General features: G+C 44.4%; 1 protein-coding gene across 3 annotated transcripts in view; it reads left to right on the top strand.

Annotated features, from left to right (window-relative positions):
- Positions 1-24,414, top strand: part of COQ8A (coenzyme Q8A) — a 97,422-nt gene that overhangs the window by 26,523 nt on the left and 46,485 nt on the right. For all 3 annotated transcript variants that reach the window (XM_077813665.1, XM_077813664.1, XM_077813663.1), the window contains 3 exons: positions 14,424-14,618; positions 19,517-19,927; positions 21,182-21,248. In XM_077813665.1, the coding sequence (XP_077669791.1) occupies positions 14,442-14,618; positions 19,517-19,927; positions 21,182-21,248 (655 nt within the window). In that variant the 5' untranslated portion in view covers positions 14,424-14,441. The remainder of the gene's footprint in view (positions 1-14,423; positions 14,619-19,516; positions 19,928-21,181; positions 21,249-24,414) is intronic.

Below are 24,414 nucleotides of genomic sequence, written 5' to 3'. Positions count from 1 at the left end.
CATAGCTATACTACTTTAGTGCCTGTAATGTGGACGTGATCCCAGTCTGTGAAGTCTTTCACAAGCATGGAATTGAATTCCCTGCCTTATTGCCCCCATCAAACAGATATTCTTTGTCATTTGACTTTTTTTTAAGGGAGACAGTTACACATAAGCAATGATTTAGGAGGTAGTGTGCTCTAATGGATAAGATAGTAGGTAACACTTGAGTAGTCAGGTGGGAGGCTTCTTTACTAGTCACTTCTGAGCCTACAGGTTTGAGAAGCACACAGTTTACCATCACATTTTTACTGGGTTTAAAAATTAATTTTGGGTGCATTGCTCTTCATACTGTCAAAGTCAGATTCAGGACTCACATAATTTGTTAGACCACTCTGTTTATTAGCAAAGCGCTTTGCTAATGCACCCAGATGTGAGCCCCTCTCTGAGGCTCAAGATAACTTATTTATACAGCTAAGCCAAAGCCAATTTAACATAAGAGACAAAAGAAAGCAGAAACTGACAAATATACATACATATCTTATTTGCATACTAATGTTTACCAGTCTCCTAGCTCAGTAGGAGCTCTAAGTTAATTAGTTTGAGGACCTGTTGTCTCACACTCCTTAATGTTTCTCTTCATGACAACTATATTTCAACAAACCCTTCAAATAGCGTTTCTTTAATGAATTATAATTTCAATATAATTCATTCTACTTTCACAATCCCTCCTTTTGGTCAAGCTACACAGTGACCAACAATGACTGGGTTCCACATATCAATCATTCTTTATCTCTTTGTTCATAAGTGATATTTAAAATCATCAAATTAGCACTCTGGTTTGGGGCAGCTATCTGTGTAGCATGCTTGACACAATTTTGGATACAACAGAAAAGTAACTGAAAACATACAAAAATTATTAGGATTCCAAACAGGAGAGTTAGGGCTCCCTGAAACAACCAGTTTCCTATGCCGGAGAAATTGAAAAGGTTACTTAGACACTTCCATAAAGAACTTTGTGGGGAAGATATGCGATTTTGTTCTAAGTGGCTAGTATGATCTGTTACCTCATTGGTGTTGTCTGGTATATACACACAGCAGTCTTCTCCAATGAGAGCACAAGTCCCTCCTTTTGCCGCCAGCACTATGTCCAATGCCTGACGGTTTTGGAGGGCCATCTGTCGGATTGCCCCTGTTTCTTTGGCCAGGGCTCTTAAACTTTCTCCGGTTTCATTTGCCATTATTTCAACTACTGCTTGTAACCTTAGGAGCCTTTTTGCACGATGTATTACTCCCCCTAATGGTATTAAGGAACCGCCAATGGCCTCTTCCCAGGTTAAGGGGCTTATGTTATTTACATACCATTGGGCATCTGTTAAGTCCCTTCTTTTTCGCCTGAAATTGCAGAGGTGTTCTCGAGGGAAGGTTCCTAGCACTCGGAATTGTGGGAAGAGTCACGCGGGATAACCGATTCCTGACCAATTAGCTGGTAGTGCGGTATAAGCTTTGGTCCCACACACCCAGTGATGGCCTATTAAGGCCGGGAAGGGTTGGTTGCACCCATTTGTCATATAGGTGTTTGCAAAGGAGGAGTAGTATCCCCCAAAGGGTACAGGGTAATTCTCCTTATGAGGAGTGGTGTTATTTGCATGACGTTGAAAGTTCGTATTGTTTTCACTAAGGTTACTGTAGGGGGAACATGAGATTGATTTCTCTGTTTGATCCCAGGTTGAGAAAAAATTCATATCTCCATACCCAGCCCGCCGCTTTTTAGTTTTGTTTGAATAATCCCATACACCATTGGCCACAATATGCTGAAGGCAATGGCTTTTCCCCAGATCCAGCCCTGTCCCATTACACACCCAACACCAATGACCTTTTCCCTCCACCACACTTATCCATTTAGATGCATTTATTCCCACTGCTTCCCGAGTGTCATTGTTGTTCCATATTTTGTTAAACGGACGAGGCCCTCCAGTGAGGTCTGGGGACTTGAGTGGGATAGCCAGGACAGGAACACCAGTTTGAGAGTGGGCTGGGATGTGGCTGCGGACTCAGCAGTTAGAAATATTAAGGGTCTGAGCTATCCAGACCTGCTGCTGGATAAAAGAATTGTCATCGTGGTCTCCCCAGACCGTAAGATACCAGCAGCCGAGGAACAGGCAGAGGCACATGTTGGAGGCAAGGCTCTTCTGGTTCTGACAACCTCAACTGCGGGAACCGCAGTCATGGTTTTACACGCACCAGGCAGTAGGCACTCGGCTCGCTACTGCTTTTTTTTTTCTTTTTTTTTTGTTCGTAGTCTGCTTCTGGCAACCCTTACGAGAGCGTAGATTGTAAGGTATTGCAGACTGTTCCTCTACGTCGTCTTCTGGAGTCAAAATTGACTCTGCGTTGTCCTGAGGTGGTGACTGGTTCTCTGGGGATGGTGCCTTCTTACACTGTGAAGCATGTATCCACGCTGCAATGCCAGATAATTTAACAACCATCTGTGTAGTAAGGAGTACCTGATGAGGACCTTCCAGCGGGGCTCCAAGGCGTGCTTTCGATGATGGCGCCGTACGTAGACCCAATCACCTGGCTCGAGGTTGTGGCAAGCATCGGAGGTGGGTTCCGTGGGCCAGGCGACTCGAACCTGTGAATGGAAGTGACTTACAGCTTGCATTAGTCCCTTGCAATACTGAAGGAGCACACTGTGAGTCAAGTTCAAATCTGGAACAGGAGTAATGATAGTCATAGCTTGCATAGGACGTCCCATAACAATTTCAAAAGGACTTAATTTATGTCTTTGGGATGGAGTGGATCTCATGTCCATAAGGGCTGTTGGCCAGCTTAATCCTGTAGAGTCACAAATTTTAGCAAGCTTATTCTTAAGTACACCGTTTCGTCTTTCAACTGCACCTGCACTCTGTGGGTGGTAGGGACAATGCAACAGGTGTTTGATATGCAATATACTGTCCGGCTTCAATCCAACCGGAGAATAAACATACCATAACCAATATAAATTCATATTGTTGACACTTAAGCATTTGTGCAAGAACGGTGCTTGAGGCAGGCCCCGGAACCCCTGGGCCACTTTTACCGGTTTACCAATATTATGGCTTTGGCAAATGGTACAGGCTGAACAGTGGTGGGCTGCAAAAGAGCTAAAATGGGGGGACCCACCATCTTGTCTTTGTTACAGCAGAGACCATCCCCTCCTTTCCGACATGCGAAACACCGTGTAGCAGGGTGGCCAGAGATGGGTAGAGTGAAAAGGGGGCTACAAAGGTGCCATTAGACGAGCGCCAAAAGGAATCGGGATGTAGAGAGCAACCCTGGGCAACCCAGGATTCTCTCTCGGTTTCTGGGGCAGAGTCTTAGAGCAGGGTGAGGTCAGTGAGGGACCAGGAGGGTAAGAGGAGAGCGGAGAACAAGGGAATCAGACATTTCCACTAGGCGTGCTGCAGCAGCCACAGCACGCAGGCAGGGGGGTAAGCCTTGGGCAACAGGGTCTAAAGTGGCAGAGAAATAAACCACTGGGCGGTTCTTTTCTCCGTGCATCTGAGTGAGAACTCCAAGTGCACACCCAGATTGTTCGTGGCAGAAAGGGGTAAAAGGCTTAGAATAGTCAGGCAGCCCTAAGGCAAGGGCAGAAGCCAAACCCTGTTTGAGGGAAACAAAGGCAGAATTGGCCTCAGGGGACCACAGCATGGGGTCAGGCACAGAGAATCGAGTGAGTTCCTGGAGAGGTTTTGCAAGGGAGGCATATTGGGGAATCCATTGTCTGCAAAATCCAGCCATGCCGAAAAACTTCCGGACCTGGCGTGGGGAGCGGGGTCGGGGAAAGCTAAGGATAGCTTGGACGTGGGTGGGAGAAAATGCACGGGAATCCTGGGAGAGGAGAAAGCCAAGGTATGTGACAGAAACTTAACAGAGTTGTAGTTTAGAGCGAGAAGCTTTGTGACCCTTATTTGCTAGGGCAGTGAGGAGCACTAAAGAGTCAATTTCAGAGGCAGACAATGAAGGGGAACAGAGGAGTAGATCATCTACATATTGGACTAGTGTGGACCTGGATGGGAAAACAAGGTCTCGGGCTAATGCTTGGGAAAAATATGACGGGCTTTCCGTATACCCCTGGGGCAGTGTGGTCCATGTGTACTGTTGCCCCTTGTAAGAAAAGGCAAACAGGAACTGGGAGTCAGGGTGAACCGGGACAGAAAAGAAAGCAGAGCACAAATCAACAACAGTAAAATGAGTTGCATCTGGTGGGATAGAAGCCAGAATCTTTGAGAGAGGCAAGTTTTGATTCTGTCCACCTATGATTTGCCTCTTCCCACCACTGCATGAAACAATCAACCTCTCCTTTTGCCAGTTTAGTTTTAGGTTGGCCGAGTTTGTCTTTTAAGATGTCTACTCGGTCTTTGTCCCAAGATCCTAACAGTGGCCACTGAATTTTGGGATTCTCCTGCGGTAGCCTTTTGCATTCCCATACACATCTCCTCCCCCGCCCTCCCCCCAGGTCAGCCTTTTGAAGCCATCCCCCACCCATGTCATGAGGTTTTCTGTTCATTAAAACGCAACAATGCTAGCAACAAGACAAACACCACAGACAAACAACACAAAACATAGATCCATGGTATTCTGAGTTATTCTTCCGCTGGCGCCAGCTTGCTTGTAGAGTCTAAAAACAAAAGAAACAATTTCCATCCCCCTGGTGGGGACAGATTATTGCTTAATGATAATACCACTTTCTTTTACAAATTTCCTTGCTAATAGCAGGAAAAACAGAAGAATTACCTCCAGGCTGTACTTATTTTGTTCTATAGTCAGGCTGTTCTGTAGTCAGGCTAGTGAATTACCCCACTCACTGGTCATTTATGAAATTCATGAGGTAGTGTACCTCAGTTTCCCCTCTTGTGCAACAGACCATGTTTGCAATAGTTTCTCTGCTGTACCAAGCTTTAAGTTTATTCTCAGGTAATAGCTGAGACACAGCTTCAGATTTTAGCACTATACACACACAAAATTCTCTTTTGCCTAACATCCCTTGCACTGTGATTACTCTTTTACACAACTGTACCCCGATTATACTTCCATCTTGTACATCTAGACACAACCAGGAGCAGCCAAGTTAAGTTCCAGTAGAAACCCCTTACATCCTTTAGTGATTTTGATTACATTACCCAATAGTCAAACAATTTTGATCATATTCTCTCTCTGCCTGCAGCAGTCCCTTATAGACCATTTCTGTGGGAAAAGGGCCCATTTTCCCTCAGAATAGCGGTAAAGGCTTCTGGGGACAGAAGCATAGTGGTGGTAGTAGCCACTCTACCTGACCCCCTTAGCCTAGACCATTTTTCCAGAAATTTACAGGAGTCCGGACTCTTCCTAAAATACATAAACTGAGCCGGCGTTCCTTTAGGGAACTGTCCTGACTTAGACGTCTGGTTACCCATACTTTACACACCAATCACACAAGAAGGAAATTAGGGTTCGTCAGAGTGATGCCCGGTGCAACAACAAAAGGAGCCCACAGGCTACTGCCTCAATCACCCTTGCTTTCACACCAAGGGTTTTACCCAAGGTGCGGTGCGGCTGCGATTGTGCAGATTTCACGCACTCAGACCGTGGGGACAGGAACCCTTTGGTCAGCCGATCCCCGGATGGAGCCGACGCCCAGACTCAAACACACCACAGGGAGGACGGATAGACACAGAGACAAGACAGTCCTCAGTCCAGACAAAACACAGAAATAATTGCCTGACCAGATTCCTGATGTCAGATCCCGGGATCCCTACCAGAACAGAGTGAGAACCAACGGGTTCGATGGCGTAGACTTCACTGTGGTCATGCACCCTTCCGTTCTGGCGGGAGGACCGCTCGGGCCAAATGCCCAGGTGCCGGCTTGCCACGGCCGTCCTAAGAACAGTCAGGAGTCACACAGCCCCAGAGAAGATGGTTGCCATCTCGGTGGAACCTCCATATTGTCAAAGTCAGATTCAGGACTCACATAATTTGTCAGACCACTCTGTTTATTAGCAAAGCGCTTTGCTAATGCACCCAAATGTGAGCCCCTCTGAGGCTCAAGATAACTTATTTATACAGCTAAGCCAAAGCCAGTTTAATATAAGAGACAAAAGAAAGCAGAAACTGACAAATATACATACATATCTTATTTGCATACTAATGTTTACCAATCTCCTAGCTCAGTAGGAGCTCTAAGTTAATTAGTTTGAGGACCCATTGTCTCACACTCCTTAATGTTTCTCTTCATGACAACTATATCTCAACAAACCCTTCAAGTAGCATTTCTGTAATGAATTATAATTTCAATATAATTCATTCTACTTTCACAATACAAAAGTGGAATATCTTTCCTCTGGTCATGGATAAACCTGGAATTATGAAGTAAAATTAATGGCACCGAAGTGTCTGCCCAGCCCAGGAAAGGCATTCTTGTGCACCAAGATGCAGCATTTCAGAAAGCAGAACACTTCTTAAATATCTCCATCCAAGGGCATATAGACTTCTGATCCTATTGAAGTGTGTGTATATATACTGGGGGCTGCATTACAGCACTCTGCTGATTCAAAATACTGTTACCTTAAAATAATGAAAACAATGGAAGGAGGAATTTTACTGTCTGAATTTGACTGTGTGGGTATCTGGTAGAACCACATAGGGGTCAGAAGTTGACCAATTGATTCTTTTTTTTTTTAAACTGTAGAGGTGGCTGGTATAAATGCAAGAATCTAAGTTGTATCTGATAATGACTCTTGTTCAGTGGTTATACAGCTGGACTTTGATCCCATGCCTCACCATACACTCAGAGAGTGCCTTGTTATAACTGCACACTTCTTGTGTGGTACTTGCTTTAAACCATCATTATAATGTTGCAACAACTCCTCTGAAGAAAAAGTTAAAATACATTTTGGCTCCCTGCATGTTCTTAATAGCATGCCATGTTCTGCTTTATTCCTTGATTTAGCTTGCAAGGTTTCAGCTGGGTTTGAAATTCAGTGAAGAGGCAGGAGAGCAGATTACTCACTGGTGTGGTATGTAGCTTAAAAACGAAAAACCCTACCATGTTCACCTTGTTATGTCCTAGAGTGACTTGATTCCAGCCTCATCAACAGCATTCCCCCATATTAAGAGCTGTGGGACTTTTTCCAGGTATGCACTGAGCTATAAAAGGTTAACTAACCCAAACACTGTGGCTCTGACTATACTAGGAAAATAACCCATGGTTGATGTCTGTCAGCCAGCCACAGACCCTATTCTAGCCAGGCTAACAAACCATCTGCCTGCTAGCATAAAATCGGGACTTGTTTGTCAATACCTTGGATGCAAAGTGTACTAGTCTCTGCCTGCCTGTCCTGACAATGGTATAGGCAGGGTACAATGTGGTTAAAATCGTTTCTGAAAATTTGAGGCAGAAGCCATTCCTTAAAGTTGTATGTTGAGAGTTTGCTAGCAGTCTTTTTAGTAGTGTAGGTGGAGTCCTAGTGGAACAGAGTCCTTGTAGAACAAAGCCTGCTTGCTGCAGTGGGTGTTCACAAAAGTTTGGCTCCTCTGCTCAATAACTGCCAAACCCTCTTCAACTCAGTGTGGCAGCTTGATTTGCTTCCTCTCCTCCCCCCTCATCCCCCCCCATTTTCAGTTTAACAACTTTGGTCTGTTCTCTTTCTGGGTCCCTCACTTGCTCTCATTAAAATAAATAATCTTTGTGTTTCTTTTCTTCCTAATTACCTGTTCCTTTTTTTATGATTGTTCTCTTCCATGTTTTCCTCTCCTTGCCCTGATAGTCTCATTGACTTCTGCTTTCCACATCCCTTCCAGACAATGAGTTTTATGTGCTCTCCTGAGCATTGAGCTTGAGTTTTTTTAAGAGGGGAAAAACCTGTCCTCCTGGGGAACATAATTCTGATGAAAAAAATTTTTAATGTTCTTTGCTTATAACTTCTGCCTGATAGTGGTAGATGCTTCATTTCGTACCTTATCTAAGCTTTAAAGGGTCATTCATTGCTACAGAGCTGTTTTCCTTTGCCCCGCTGCCCTTACTTTGATACTGACCAATGTGTGGCAAGCAAGGGATGGGGAATTTAATGGGAGGGAGTTTACAGTAACAGTTGTATCAAAATGCATGATGGTGTTGTCTGTTTGAGACCCACTTCTGTCAGCCTTCGTTCTTTGGTGGCCTCCTTAGTACTGATGTTAACAAAAGCATACCAGGAATACTCTGTATTCCCTGTATACAGTTAAGCAAGCAAACTTATTTCCAATTTAGCCATGTGTGGAAAAGCCCTTTTCCTTCATATGCTCTACTTCTTGATGTTTGTAATTGGATTTAATATAGGAGATTTGGAGCCCTCTATCAAATCTTGCTTCATAGTGGACTCTGGGACTACTTAGTGTGGTGGCTTCTGATCTGATACCCTAAAAACATTGCACTGGAAAATGTAACAATGATTATTTTAAGCACTTTTGTTTATTGTTTTTTGTTTATGTTCCTCCCCACCTCTTTACAAAGGTGAGCTCACCATGTCTGTTTAGCTGAATGAAGGAGTACCAGATTTTATGCCTTGCTTCCAGTAAATTGTCCTTCTGCAGCTCAGGACAGGGGCAATCACTGAGGCCTTTGAATTTTCAAATGGCAGACAGTGCACATAGGGGTGGTAAGGTTAAATTTATTGCAGGCATAAGTGGATGTAATCCCACAGAAATCAGTTGTGGTTTGTCAGCAGCAAATTTGGCCCAGTATCTGTTTTCCAGCTAAAACTAAGAAAGGGGAACTGGTCATATTTGCTCATTGATATATTTAGCTGTGGAGGATGAGAGCACATTGAGCAATATGATTTCCATTTGTGACTTTAACTTCTCTATTAATTTGAAAATTAATAAGTCTTCCAAAATAAAGGGTCTTATCAGCCACATCGTTTTATGGTATTGTAACAGAACCATTTCATGCACTCTTCTTCCTCTCAAATATGAGATTAAACCCTAACTGTTTCATAATGGTGAATTTGTATACTTAGCATTATTGTCCAAATTGAAATACTATAGTGGCTACTTTCCCCCCGAAGTCTGATTTGCAGGGATAATGCTGCAGATACTTTAAGTTAAGACCTAGCAAAAACTTCCGGTGGTTAAGGATGAAAAAACCCTTCTGTTGGTAAACCTCTTTCCTTACCTAACAGTTTTTAAGTTTAAAAATACATAAAGCTTCGTTGCATTAATATTAAGAGGCTGACTTTAAACTCTTCAAAGCAGAGAGATTCAGAAGTCAAGGTTTTATTTGGTCTTTTTTTTAACCATTCTGAAGCCTATAGACACATCATACAAAGTGACCCCTCCAAAAAATGGCATGCATAGCCTTAATTCTAATTCTCATATATTGGTTTCATTGTGATACAAGTACAGAGTCAGTACCCATGCTTCTGGCTGTGTGACTTATGCTGTAGTTAGAGCATGGCCCACATAATTTATAATATTTCTTTGTTACTTTGGACTAGAGATAGCTACCCTTTGTCTTGGGCATTGATTATTCTGCTGTGTTAAACAAATACTCCTGTAACTTGAGTTACAGGAACAGTTAGGTTTCCCTGGAATTCAGCTCTCTTAGTGTAACGAATCACATGCCACTTCTATGTGATTGATAAATGGAGCTTGCTTACAAGAAAGTTCTTTGCATTTGCTCAGAAAATATCTGGATTCAGTCATTCATGTCTTGCAATAGGGCGTAATACCATATGTACTGTTGTCTGAGTTTATAGCACTTGAATGTATTAGCCGTTTATAATCATTGTTCATATATATGTGTTGACAGAACACACTCTAAAAATGAAAATGTGCCTTTGCAGTTACCAAGGAAACAGTTTAAATACACAGTGACTCTCGCAGTGCCCAGTGGAGTCTACAGCCAGAAGTGTTAAGGACATTGTCTGGAGGCCAATATAGAGAATTCTCCTCCAACTGGGGATCGAGCCTTAGAAGGCATCCTGTGCCCAAGTGTATGTTCTCTATCAGAGTGGGTCTGTGAGCCAGCACTGGATAGGAGACATTTCAGAGTCCTGAAAACTTGAGGAGGACCATGTGTACAGGGAAGTTGCTGGAGACGAAAGTGCAATAAACTAAAAACAGTGTTTTGCCTGTAGCTGCAAACCTGCTCGGCACAACACACAGAGAGTAGTGAGTGTCCTGTTTACGTTGCACTCATGGCTCTTCCAATATGAGGAACGGTTATGCTCAGAAGAAATCACTTTTGGTTTATTTATTTGTACTACTGTAGTGCCTAGGAGCCCTAGTCATAGGGCAGGACCCTGTTGTGATAGGTGCTATAGGAAAGAGTTGTACTAATTGAGTTTATTATTCTAAACTAACATATCTCTAGCAGTCACCCAGCAAATCACTTTAATATGCTGAAATTACACTATCTGGTTGTTACAAAATAAGGCAGTCTGCCTTTCAAATGGACACATGGTCCAGCATTCATTTGCTAATACTCTAGGAGGATTTTGAAATCAGTGTCTTTTACATTCAGAATGCCCTAAGATGTATATCACAGTTAGCTGAGCCTGAAAAATCCACTAGCTCAGGGTGATCCATCCCATAAAAACAACCATACTGAGTCTGACCAAAGGTCCATCTAGCCCAGTATCCTGTCTTCTGACAGTGGGCAATGCCAGGTGCCCCAGAGGGAATGAACAGAACAGGTAATCAAGTGATCCATCCCATCGCCTATTCCCAGCTTCTGGCAAACAAAGGGTAGGGACACCATCCCTGCCAATCCTGGTTAACAGCCACTGATGGACCTATCCTCCATGAACTTATCTACTACTTTTTTGAACCCTGTTAGTCTTGGCCTTCACAACATCCTCTGGCAAGGAGTTCCACAGCTTGACTGTGTTGTATGAAAAAAAATACTTCCTTTTGTTTGTTTTAAACCTGCAGCCTATTAATTTCATTTGGAGACCCCCTAATTCTTGTGTTATGAGAAGGAGTAAATAACATTTCCTTATTTACTTTCTTCACACCTGTCATGATTTTAAAGACCTCTATCATATCCCCCCATAGTCATCTGTTTTCCAAGCTGAAAAGTCTTATTAATCTCTCCTCATACGGAAGCCTTTCCATACCCCTAATCATTTTTGTTGCCCTTTTCTGAACCTTTTCCAATTCCAATACATCTTTTTTGAGACGTGGCGACCATATCTGCATCCAGTATTCAAGATGTAGGAGTGCTTTGGACTTATATAGAGGCAATATGATATTTTCTGTCTTATCTATCCCTTTCTTAATGATTCACAACCTTCTGTTTGCTTTTTTTGACTGCTGCTGCACATTGAGTGGATGTTTTCAGAGAACTATCCACAAGGACTCCAAGATCATTCTTGAGTGGTAACAGCTAATTTAAACCCCATAATTTTATATGTATAGTTGGGATTATGTTTTCCAGTGTGCATGACTTTGCATTTATCAACACTAAATTTCATCTTCCATTTTGTTGTCCAGTCACCTGGTTTTGTGAGATCCTTTTGTAGCTCTTTTTGCAGTCTGTTTGGGACTTAACTATCTTGAGTAGTTTTATATCATCTGCAGATTTTGCTACCGCATTGTTTACCCCTTTTTCCAGATCCAGTTATGAATATGTTGAATAGGACTGGTCCCAGTACAGGCCCCTGGGGAAAACCACTATTTACCGCTGTCCATTCTGAAAACTGTCCATTTATTCCTACACTTTGTTTCCTATCATTTAGCAATTACCAATCCATGAGAGGACCTTCCCTTTTATCCCATGAGAGTTTACTTTGCTTAAGAGCCTTTGGTGAGGGACTTGTTAAAGGCTTCTGAACATCTAAGTACACTGTATCCACTGGATTCCCCTTGTTCACATGCTTGTTGACCCCCTCAAAGAATTTTATTAGATTTAGTGAGGCGTGATTTCGCTTTACTAAAAACATGTTGACTCTTCCCCAACAAATTATGTTCATGTATGTGTCTGACAATTTTGTTCTTTACTATAGGTTCAACCAGTTTGCCTGGTACTGAAGTCCGACTTACTGGCCTGTAATTGCCAGGATCACCTCTGGAGCCCTTTTTAAAAATTGGTGTCACATTAGCTATTCTCCAGTCATTTGATACGGAAGCTGATTTAAGTGATAGGTTACAAATTACAGTTAGTAGTTCTACATATTCACATTTGAGTTCCTTTAGAACTCTTGGGTGAATACCATCTGGTCCTATTACTGTTTAGTTTGTCATTTTGTTCCAAAACCACCTCTAATGACACCTCAATCTGGGACAGTTCCTCAGATTTGTCAGCTAAAAAGAAGTGAGTGGAAACTTTGTCCATGTGAGCATGGTTGAAGGGCCTGCTGGCCCCTACTTAGGAAGGGGGAGGAAAACAGCAGAATGGTTAAGTGCCAATAGTGTTTTTTCAGAAGGCAGGAAAGAGGCAGCAGTGCTGCTCCTAGCCTGGGTGGGGAGAGAAAGGAAACAGAGCACTACAACCATACTTCTCATTTAAGAAAAGGGATCAGCGGAATGGCCCACATGGAAAGTTGGAGTTGGGAGGCTGGGTACTACTTTCATGTCCAGGAGGTGGTGCAGCAACAAAGCTCTGAAAAGAGGTAGGGACTCCTAGAACTCACTTGTTGCGGATGGTTGGAGGGGGACAGCTGAGAACAAGTCTATCTTTGTGTGTCTGTGAGAGCCGAGAATTGACCCACTGGGGTGCAGGTGTTGCAACGGGGGCTAGCAATACTATTTTTGGAGGGACAGAATTAGCTGACTAGAGTACTGTGTTAGGGTTTACCTATTGGTGGGGGAGTGAAGATGTGGCCATGTAAATTAATTGGGTGAGGTGTGTGAGCAGGTGAGAAAGCATGGCAGTTACAGGTACTCTTCAGTCAGACTAGCTTAGTCCTTGGGGAGGTAGATATTAAGGAAATATTTCAAACCTTGATAATCAGACGTCAAACACATACACTGATGCTTATTTCAGAGTAGCAGCTGTTAGTCTCTAAGGTGCCACGAGTACTCCTTTTCTTTTTACTGATGCTTGTGTGTGCATAGAGTAGGAAGGGAAGTGGGACTATATGCCTAAGGTTATTGGCTTTACCTAACTCTGCCTTCCCTAGAACAGTTCTGTATTAACCTGAAGGTATGCAAGTTCTGAAATAGTGTCCTTTGTGTACATTTGTAGGAACAAGGCTTCTTTCTGGCTGGCTTTCAGGTTGGCCGATTAGCTATTGGATCTCTAAGCAGAGATCCCTAAGCAGAGCAGTTGCCCAAAGGGGGTGGAGGGCAATTTACTCCTGAGGGAATTACGTGCCAAAAATTAAAAATTATGTGCACAATATTTTAAAATTCTGCAAATTTTATTTGTCAATAAATGTGGCTCCAGCATAACAGTGGGGAGCACAGGCCACTGGCTGCATTGAGGTAGGAGATCACCCTGAAGCCCACACCTCCTCCAGTACAGAGACTTGGCAGTGAGGCTGCACCTGACACAGTGCAAGGGCTGGGCCTGCCCCTCTGCTCCAGGTATACCAAGCGGGCAGGCTCAGCCCAGCAGGATCCATGTGTGGAGGGGCTCAGTTTGGGGGGATCCAGGTGTGGGGTGAGAGGTTTCTGGGTACGGGCAGCTCAGTGGGAGATCTGCATGCAAAGGGGATGTGCAGGTGCATGGGGTCTCTGCAGAGGTTCCAGGTGAAGGTGGTTAGGGCTCAGCGGGGGGGTGTGTGTGTGTCTGGGTGCTGGGGGAATGGGGCTTGATGGGGTGTGGGTCTGGATGTGGGGCTTGTCAGAGGGGTCCAGGTGTAGAGAGATGGGGCTTGTCAGGGTGAGGGTTTGATGGGCCTGCTTACCGGGGAGCCCCAGCTGCTGCTGAGGGGACACCACATGCTGGGGCTCCTGCTTCCCCCCCATGATTCCCCTATATCCTCTTCTTGTCCATCCCCCCCCTCACTCCCACATTTCCTCCCCCTGCCTTATTCCACTCACTTCCTTCACCACTGCCTCTTCCCCTCACCCCCCCTTACCCAGCCCCACCGCAGGCACTCACTGTTGCACAGAAAACGGGAAGGCTCCCAGCACACAGAAGAGTAGCACAACTGGCGCTAGGAACCAGGAGGCGGCGTCCAGCTGCAGTGTCAGTGGAGCCCAGATGCAGCCTCCTTCAGCTGGGAAGCTCTGTGCTTGCAGAAATGGGGGGTGGCACATAACTGCATGTGCCCCCCATGCCTTTTCATCAAACCCCCCCCCCCCCAGCTTACTTGCCATTTTCTGCAGGGAAGCACAGGAATTCTGCAGAGGGTGGGAGGGGTGTTTTCTGTGGGTGCAGAGTCCCCCCAGGAATATCAATTGGAACATGACGTTGACTCTCATGAGCAGTTTGATAAGTAGTTGAAGATTTTCTCTTACTGTTGCTATATTCCATGATTCTCTGTTGTGTTTTTCAGCGCTGAAAGGGGTCAGTCATGGCAGGTGATGCCATCATGCTGATCAGAGGCTTGGCTAAGCTCGGTAAGGCCATTATAGAAACCCAGGTAGGACAGCTGCGGCAAGCAGTTGTTGGTGGCGATGCAGTTATCGTCGCAAGGACCTTTCAGACCACTGCTGAAGAGCAATTCAGTGCTGCCATGGGAAAGATGCAGGTAAGGAAGACTTTGTGTGTGTGTGCGTGCATGTGCCATTTCCCAGGAGTAAGGCATCTTTCTCCCATAGGTTGTATGTTACTTGTCTGTGAAAGGGGTCATCTGTGTCTAAGAGGTAATGGGTGGCTCTCTGCACATAGTGCTCTTGAGGGCATTCTGCACCAAAAGAAAAAATTCTGCTCACAATATTTTAAAATTTTGCAAATTTTATTTGTCAAATAAATGTGGAGGCTCCAGCATGGTATTAGGGAGCACAGGCCACTGTGCAGCTCCCCCCTGAGACACAGACTCAGTGGTGAGGCTACACCAAACCCTGACACAGTACAAGGATCGGGCCTGCCCCAGAAACACCCCAGAGCCCTGCCCCTCTGTGTGGGCAGGCAGGCTCAGCAAAGCAGGATCCAAGTGTGGACTAGCTTAGTGTGGGGGGGATCTAGGTGTGGGTTGAGGGATCTGTGTGGGGCAGTCTGGGTGCAGGCAGCTCAGTGGGAGATTTGGGGGGTGTGTGGGGGAATCTTGGATGCACAGATGCTTGTTGCGGGGTGGGGTTCTGGGTGCAATGGTAATGGGATTCTGCAGGGGAGTCCAGGTGAAGGTGGTTGGGGCTCAGCAGGAAGGTCTGGGTGGGGTGGGAGGGATAAAGCTTGGCACGGCGGTCTGCGTGTGGAGGGCTCAGTGATGGGGTTCAGATGCTTGGGGAGTGGGCCTCAGTGGGATGGGGATCCAAATGCAGTTGGTTGGGGCTTGGTGGGGCTTGGGTACGGGAGGCTTGTCAGAGTGGTCTAGGTGCAGGAAGAGTGGGGCTTATGGGTTGATTTGATTGCGGGGGGAGGGTGAGGGTCTGGATGTACATGGGGTTGGGTGGATGTACATGGGGTTGGGCAGTTGCAGGAGTAGCTCCCTGTACAGGGATCCCTCCCCCTGCAGCTGAGGAGTGATTGGTGGGAGGGGTTTGCAGAGCTTCCTGCAGCCAGGGGAGAAATCTGTAGGTGGGTTTGATTCTGCCCCGGATGCTGTGCAGGGGATGAGGAAGTCCCATCCTCCCTAGCCCAGCCACGACTAGCAGCTGAGCCCAGTGCATGGAGGAGCCACCAGCTGGTCTTCCCTTGTCCCGACTCCTGCCCCACAGTGATTTACCTCTCTGATGGCTGCCCTGGTCACCCAAAACATACTGCCGTGGAGGGTTGCATGACCGCTTCTGTGATTTTTCCCTTTGCTTCCCCGTCAAAGTCATTTTTCTGCCGGGAAGCAAAGAAAGGGGACATAAATTCTGCACAGAATTCCCCTAGGAGTAACATAGGGTCCTCCCAGCTACTGCAGGATGCTGAGACATAGACAAGGTCTGCTGGTATTCTGAGGCATGGATTGTTAACGCTACACCATGAAAATTCAGGTGATAGCTCGTAGAATATTGAAAAAAATTATCTTAAATCAATATTGTCAAAACTGATTTTACAGTTTGGGTGGGGGATCTTTTTTCTTTTTAAAACCCTCATTCTTCAGTATTCTTGAAATACAGCATCTTTGAGTGACTCACCCACAACTAGACCAGAGTCTTGGGTTACCTGTCTTTCAGTTGGGTGAATGGAATGGGCAGACATCTTCCTGTTTCTGTGCACAGGTGAAGGGATTGACATATGGATGAGTTATGCACTGTGAAGTCCTTTGAGAGCAATGCAAGGTACTGAGATTCAAGCACAAAAGGTCAGCATGGTGTGTTCCAAGTGCGAAGGCATACCTGGGAGGCCTACTGTTCATGACTGCTTTTTTGTTTTTCCCAGGAGAGAGTTGTGAGGTGAGGCTGAGGATTTAAGGTTTAGAGGACTCTTGAGACTGTGGTAGGAAAACACAAAGCAAATGACAGGTTTCAGAGTAACAGCCGTGTTAGTCTGTATTCGCAAAAAGAAAAGGAGTCCTTGTGGCACCTTAGAGACTAACCAATTTATTTGAGCATGAGCTTTCGTGAGCTACAGCTCACTTCATCAGATGCATACCGTGGAAACTGCAGCAGACTTTATATATACACAGAGAATATGAAACAATACCTCCTCCCACCCCACTGTCCTGCTGGTAATAGCTTATCTAAAGTGAGCAACAGGTTAGGCCATTTCCAGCACAAATCCAGGTTTTCTCACCCTCCACCCCCCCCCCCACACAAATTCACTCTCCTGCTGGTGATAGCCCATCCAAAGTGACAACTCTTTACACAATGTGCATGATAATGAAGTTAGGCCATTTCCTGCACAAATCCAGGTTCTGATTTGTGCAGGAAATGGCCTAACTTCATTATCATGCACATTGTGTAAAGAGTTGTCACTTTGGATGGGCTATCACCAGCAGGAGAGTGAATTTGTGTGTGGGGGGGGTGGAGGGTGAGAGAACCTGGATTTGTGCTGGAAATGGCCTAACCTGTTGCTCACTTTAGATAAGCTATTACCAGCAGGACAGTGGGGTGGGAGGAGGTATTGTTTCATATTCTCTGTGTATATATAATCTGCTGCAGTTTCCACGGTATGCATCTGATGAAGTGAGCTGTAGCTCACGAAAGCTCATGCTCAAATAAATTGGTTAGTCTCTAAGGTGCCACAAGGACTCCTTTTCTTTTCACAAAGCAAATGGGAGATCATGTTCTCCATGAAGATAAATATCCAGTAGGAATTTTTTGTTCCGTCAGATAACTTATTTGTATTGTGGTAATGCCTGGGAATTCCGATTATGGACTGAAAGCTTTCTTGTCAAGAGTTAAGGTCTGGCTAAGATTGGAAAGGGAAAAGCTCAGCAACTTAGATATTTACAAACTTTGGTTGCCAATGGTTACCCCTCACATTTGGCTGTGAGAATGGACTTGTATAAGGTGAATTTTCTTTCTACCTTTAGCACTTAGCCAGTTCTTGTTTCCTCTGTGGAATTCTGCTGCTTTGCAACTTGTCTGCCATACCCCATGGCAGGTAGTATTTTCTGAAGAACTCAGGGCCAGATCTTTAAGTGTTCAGTGCCCACAATTGGGCTGGAATTTCAAAGGTGCCATTTTCCCATATAGGAGCCTAAATAAAGGCCAGATTTTCAAAAGTGTTCAGGAGCTCTTATTGCGATCCTTATGGCCAGACTTACGTAAGTGCTCCAGGGTGCTGACATCTCTTGAAAATCTGGTGCTTAGTGCCCTGGGAGGACATGAGTCTTTAAATCAAAACTTGCATGTCTTTCTAAAATATGTGTTATAGCTGAAACACAAGTTATGGGCTTGATGCTGTAATTACTGGATGAGATTCTATGGCCTGCATTACACAGGACACCTGAGTACATGATCATTCATCATAATGGTCCCTTCTGGCCTTAAAATCCATGAATCTGTCATTTTTGGTTGAAGTTGGCCATGATTTTGGTGACCTGCAGAGCCCCCTAAGTGTATCTGGTTGTTGGTGCTTGTGGCAATAACTTTTTGGCTGCCATTACCTTAATCTTAGTTTTCCTTTTGTCATCCCAGGTTTGCAATATTTATTTTAAAACTTTTCTTCAATCTCTCTGGACCCAGGGTCTAATAGGGTAGTACTTTGTGTTCTGATCAGCTTTGGCAGGAGAGAATTAGGGAGAGCTCTGCTCAAACCATGGCAAATTTCTATAGCATTTCTTTATGCACCTCTCTGCAAAAGTGGAAGATCGTATTTATAGACTTGAAATACAGCTCGCTGTCTGAATCATTGTATTAGTAGCTGCAGCCAAAACAAGAATATAAGAATGGGTCGGCAGTCTGGGGCTTGTCTGAAGAAGAGAATGTATATTACTAGATGGAAAAAAGAACCTTCTGCAGTAAATGAAACTCTCTCCATCCCTTGCAGCCCTTGCCAAATACTGACTATTTAAGATTTAAGTACGAAGAGAAGAAATTTGCTCACTTCACACCCTGGTGGGAGGTGGATTGCTGCTGCTGCACTGATTAAACCTGCAGAGATATTCCCTCCCCTCCCCCCTCAATGTTGGTGCTGGAAATTGCATGAGACCTGCCTGCATAACAGGAAGGGCTATGTCCTGCATTTCTTCCTCAGATAATTAGCATTTGGGTAAGAGCCTAGAATATGCTGCTGTCTGCCTGACTGTATAATGATTAAAACATTGATTTGGTTGCAGTTCTCAGCAGCACCAACAGGGTCTATTGGCAGGTAACTGGAGTCCCAAGGGCACTAGACAGTTCATTAACTCTCTGTTTGGCAGCATCAAAGCAAGAATCAGTTTGCAGTATTCGCAGATACCTGGAATAGCAAGGTAGGTATCACAAGGCAGGACCCAAGTGCGTTGGCAGAACTAGGTTGGAAAAGTTTGCCTGGCAACACCTCACATTGAGCTTAGTGTGAGGTCACACCCTTGCTTTAAGCACAAAGTAATCATGCTCTCAATGAAATGTACAAATACTATAATAACTTGCTGGCTGGTTAAAGAAATAATATTTTCTATTGTTCGTGGAATCAGCCACTTGGGGCTAAGCTAAATTGCTCTATGATTAGACATTCAATTAGCACTTCTGAAAGAGTTTAAGGTGTAAAAATACCTAAACTATGAATAATGGGGAAGAGTGCAAGAAGGATAAAAACTGAAGTCTTGAGTGATGTGTGAGGGAGTACCAGGGGAGGAATGATAGCAGATCATTTCTGTCATCAGGTCTATAGAACCCATCGCTGTAGTAGCTAAGTACTGTGTTCAGTATAAATGGTCTCCAGAATTCTTGTACCTTCCCAAGTACCAGACTGTGTGTATGATGTGGGATTGACTGGATATACCTAGGAGTACCTCCCCTTGAAATCAGTACAACTTAGTTACACTCACAGGTGAGAGGATCTTTGTTTGGTGTCCTGCGGGTTTTTTTTAAATTTCTGGTTTCTGACGTATTCCTACTTTACTTGCAGGATCTGGGTAAACAGCAAGAAAACTTAACTGATCTCGGTGAGGATTTTGGGAGTGATTACAATTTCTCGGGGCCAGAGTCGTCAAATGCTACAAAGGACTTCTCATTTCCACGCCAGCCCCACAAAGGTAGTGGTACAGAGGGTCCAGCTTACAGCTACGCCACAAATGAACCTTTTAGAAATTTCAGCAAGATTGGAGATGCAAGCCCAGGGCAGATTCCCTTCTCTGCCAAAGTGAATGCAAAGCTATTTGGAGGCTTTAGGGACCCTGGAAATCCTTTTGCTGCTACTTTTGGGCAAAACAGGGCTTTTCACCAGGACCATTCCTCTGTCAGTGGGCTAACAGCTGAAGATATTGATAAAGCCAGGCAGGCCAAAACTGATCCAGAACACAAACCTCACAAGCAAATGGTATGTGTTTTTATTAATGATTTCCAGTCCTCTGCTTTAGCCACACAATCATCCTTTCTCACCCTCTCCTACTGCTTCTCCTCCTTTGAATTTGGCTTATTGCTACGTGGGTGGGAAAGGGGATGGTATCTGTTTTGTTTTTAATTTCAGTCTATGCAATGTTGTTCTGTCACACACACACACACTCCCCCCTTCATCTTCTGTCAGAGGATGGTTAAAATGTGTATGTGAAATTAGAATTGTTCTCTACTAACAGCTGCTCACCTGTCACGTGTGCCACTGCATGCTTAGGATAGTTAAGGGTCTATATTTACTCTTAGTTTGCAGACTGAGACATGGAGCAGGTGCAGACAGCTGTAGGCTTTGGCAGTGCAAGGAATGTCCTCTGAAAGAATCCATTCTGGTCTGGAAGGGACTGTACTGGCTAGATGGCAATCTCAGTAGAGGTGTGAAAGATTGAGTGGGCAGTATATGCTGAAAACCTCTGAACTGACCCTCCAGGTCAGGCTTGCCCATAGGATAGCATATGGGAAGCTTGCACTTCTACCCCAGAGTATAAACATACCTAGGAGTGGCATAATCTTGCAAATGCTTACCGGGTCACCATGCCGTCATGTGAAAGAGGGAGGAGAGACTATAGTGGAATGAGAGAGCACACAGCAAAGAGATTTGCCATCATTGGTGTGGCTCTCTCCTTCTCCAGACCCACTTCAGATCTTTCCAGGGTTTGCAGTTCATTTAACCCACTGGGCTGCTTTTAGTAAACCCGCTTGTGCTTGTACTACACTTGTAACTAGAGGAGTAGTCTATAGTGCTGTGAACATAGTAACTTTCAGGAGCACTAATTTCACTAATGCAAGGTGTGTTGGTTTTATGGACCCTACTATATCACGTAGGTCAAAGGGCTGCCTTGTTAGCTATAGACATGGGCTACTTAGACATGAACACAAACCCTTTTATCCCTCTTGCTTCCCTCTCTGTGGCTCCCCCAGTATTTGTCACTGGAGATGTTTAATGTTTGCTTCAGTTTACAGTTTGCATGATACATTGTGTTCACTTGGAAAAACATGAGCTTCTAGAGGCTATAGGGACCAGTGCCCTAGAAATACCTAGAGTGGAATTTGTGGGATGCTGATTTCTAGCATGGTGAAGGTTTTCAGGCATCAAATAAGTTATGTTCTTATTTTCTTTGGTAGCATCAACCTCTCCTAGCTGAGTTTCACTGTGGATTTTTTTTTTCTCCCAATCATGCAGCTCAGTGAACGGGCCCGAGAGCGGAAGGTGCCAGTCACACGGCTTGGGAGACTCGCTAACTTTGGAGGTGAGGGGTGTGTGTGTGTGTGCGTGTGAGAGAGAGAGAGAATGGAGGTGAGGGCCTGGCACTTGTGCATGTATATTTTTTGTATTAGTCAATGGCCATGAGGGTGCTGACGGTGAGGCATCAAGGAAGAGCTGAGTGCTGCAGTAATGAACACTAACCATTTCTGTTCTAGTTAAGGACTCATTTGGGTGTGCCTTACTACAAATGGGTGGTTTGGATCAACGCTAAGCTCATGCTGCTTTATTATGGTTACAGATCTCCTCCACTGATCTGAGTGGAGTTGGAGCAGGGATGAATCTGACCCACGTGCAGTGGGACGCGTTGCAGAGGCCAAACCCCCAAAGTTGTTATGTGCATGTTCTCAGACCTGGCTCTGTCACTTTGTTCTCTCCTGTATTCTCTGGCCACCATGCAGCAGTCTGCCTCTAGTGGAAACACATGCTAGTCTTAGAAGTTCTGTGTGGAGGATTTGGTGGGGTGCTGCTACTCTTCTTGGTAATACTCTGTTCCTTCACCTTTCTGTTTTTTGTTTAGTTACCTGTTAGCCAATAAAAATGCCTCTGCTCCTGCAGACTTGCATCCATTTTTTTTGAGAGAGAGAATCCTTCCTCTGGTTACTTCAACAATATGAAGTACTCTACAGTAGCGTGCCTTAGTTTGAACTGATCCATACTGTTCACTTGACTGGTGGCCAGATGTTATGAAATGTATTATTCTGGTGGAGGGTGGGGAATTTATCTGCAGAACAGACATGGACAATGTATTTATCTCATTAGTAAAGAACTTTCTAATTGGAAGATATGAAGGGCCTGATCCTACAAGCTTTCTTTGTGAAGAATTCTCACTGAAATCAGTGGGATTTCTGTGCATGAATTGCTTGCAGGATTGGGCTCATACTGAAAGAATTGGTGCTTTTTAAGATAGACCTCTTTATAGAAGTAATAGCTGGCACTTGCATAACACATTGCATCTGAGGATTTCAAAGGGCATAACAAATGTTCATGAAACTACACAGTATCTCTGTGAGATAAGGGAAGTATTACACCCAGATTATAAATGGGAAAACGCTCATGGAAGTGCATGACTCCCAGTCCCCTATTCTGTAATCATTAAACTTGCAGCCTTTTTTTCCTTTTGCTTAGATGTGATCATATTGTTTACAGGTAAATGCAGCATAATTACATTGTGAGTTTTCTCTCAAGTAGTGATTTTAGAGCCTGTCGTCACATCTATCAGGACTTCACAGAATCTGCTTGAAACACACAATCTAGACATCCCCAAATGTTTAATAACGTGAGGTGGTCTGCCCAATACTTTTCAGACCTGCCAGTGCATAGGAGTAGTTCCTTAGCCTACTTATATTGGAGAGTGTGCATAATATGCTTGCTGGAAAGAGCTGGAAAGGAACAGTTCCTTGCAGTGTAGCTTTGCTTAGGATAAGCAACACTTAAATTGCAGAATGCGGGGAGAAGACTCCTACCACCTTCAGGGAATCTGAACTCTGCATTTCAATGCAGGGTTTCTTACCCACCTCATTCTGCTCTGCCGCATAAAGAGGACAATGCATCACGATCCACTTCTTGGAATAACAGCATCTCTTTAAAAACAATTTTTTTTTGAAGCTCTGAGAGCATACAAGCCTCCTCAGATTTGAAGCACGGACATGGGTGCTTCTTGCACCCTAACCCATGTTTTGAGGAAAGCATGTTGCATTACTGCTGTTCATTTTCCATGTAATCAGATTTATCCTAGCTGTCTGTTGACAGCTGCTTGATGTGAAATGGCAACTGTCCATGCTGTCTGTCTCTGGACTTTCAGTACTGTAGGCATACAGCTCCAGTTCTTTGCATCCAAGACTATGTGTCGTGAGGAATGGCTGACTCCTGCTTCAAGCTGGAAAGTTACCCTGAGAGGGTGGGGAGAAGAGAAGTGAAACTCCTTTAATAATAACAATAATAAAAAAAAGAGTGGGGGTGGGGAATACATTGTTTACAGCCAGGGCCATTTGGAAAACATTCTTCTCCATACATCACTCTCCTTTCTGAGGTGCTTGAAATTGAGGTCAAGAACAGCTGGGCTGTTGCTTTCAGCCTGTTCTTGGTTCCTGGTTTGCTTTTTTTGGATCTTGGTGAAGGAACAGAGGGGGTTTTGTTCAGTTTCCCCAGGTTCATGCCTTCTTCCTTGATAGTGTCAGGAACTGATGAGCCTTTTCTGCAACAGTAGGGAGAAGTATGATCTTGTCTGTGATCTTGTTAGCCTCTAATAGGTGTCAAGCCTCAGGTGGGTTGATTCAGTACCAAAGCCTCTCCTTTTGGTGGCTGGGTGGGATGGCTAATGTTTGAAAAGGTCTTTCTCCTCTGAAGTAGTGAATCAGAATCAGGGGAATGATGGATCATCTGGAGTAAGAGGGAAAGCTCTTTAATTAAAGGACCTGGGTATTGGCTGGCTTGAGAGATATAACTGTAACTTCAGAATACTTCAGGCAAGTGTGAGGTCTGTTATGTGTGGAAACGTGGCTCCGTTTACAGTTAAAAGCAGCTTCTGTACATTATTTACTCTAAGTTTAGAACTGTTTTTGGCCTGCACATGTACTTAATAATAACAGTATACTGTAAATCCATGTCTGGTAACTCCAGACAATGGTTTTACTTGGCTTGCTTTAATTTGATGAGGTGAGTGCCCTCTTCTAATTAAAACTTAACACTACATTTTAAAACTCTGGTGCAGTGTACACTGCACCATGTGAGATTCCTTGAGCTGCTCCGCAGCAGTAATCACAGTAACTTCAAAGCTCAGGGTCTGGTTATTGGAGGTGCTGAATGCTTACAGTTTCCATTGAAACTGTTGTGAGCTGAAGAATCTCTTCACTTTGAAATTGTCCCTCAGTTGCTTAAGAGAATTGGTACAGCATGTGGCTCTGGGTATGGGAGTTGTGGCAGGAGTAAATAACAGAGAGCTTATTAACTGGCTAGAGCCAGGCATGTTTCTCAGATCTGTGTATGCTCCTATTTCATATCTGTGCAGTAACACAGGTCTTAAGTAAGGGGCAGCTGCCAGTAAGACAGCAAAACAGTCACTGCTGATCCAGGGTAAAATCAGTAGGGAAAACTGTTCACCTACTAATGTCTGTTACGAATATAGGCTTTTAAAAAAAGGATATAGGTAA

Source organism: Eretmochelys imbricata, chromosome 3 (genome assembly GCF_965152235.1).
Source record: "Eretmochelys imbricata isolate rEreImb1 chromosome 3, rEreImb1.hap1, whole genome shotgun sequence".
Taxonomy (NCBI): Eukaryota; Metazoa; Chordata; order Testudines; family Cheloniidae; genus Eretmochelys; species Eretmochelys imbricata.
This window is presented reverse-complemented; position numbering and strand designations above follow the sequence as displayed.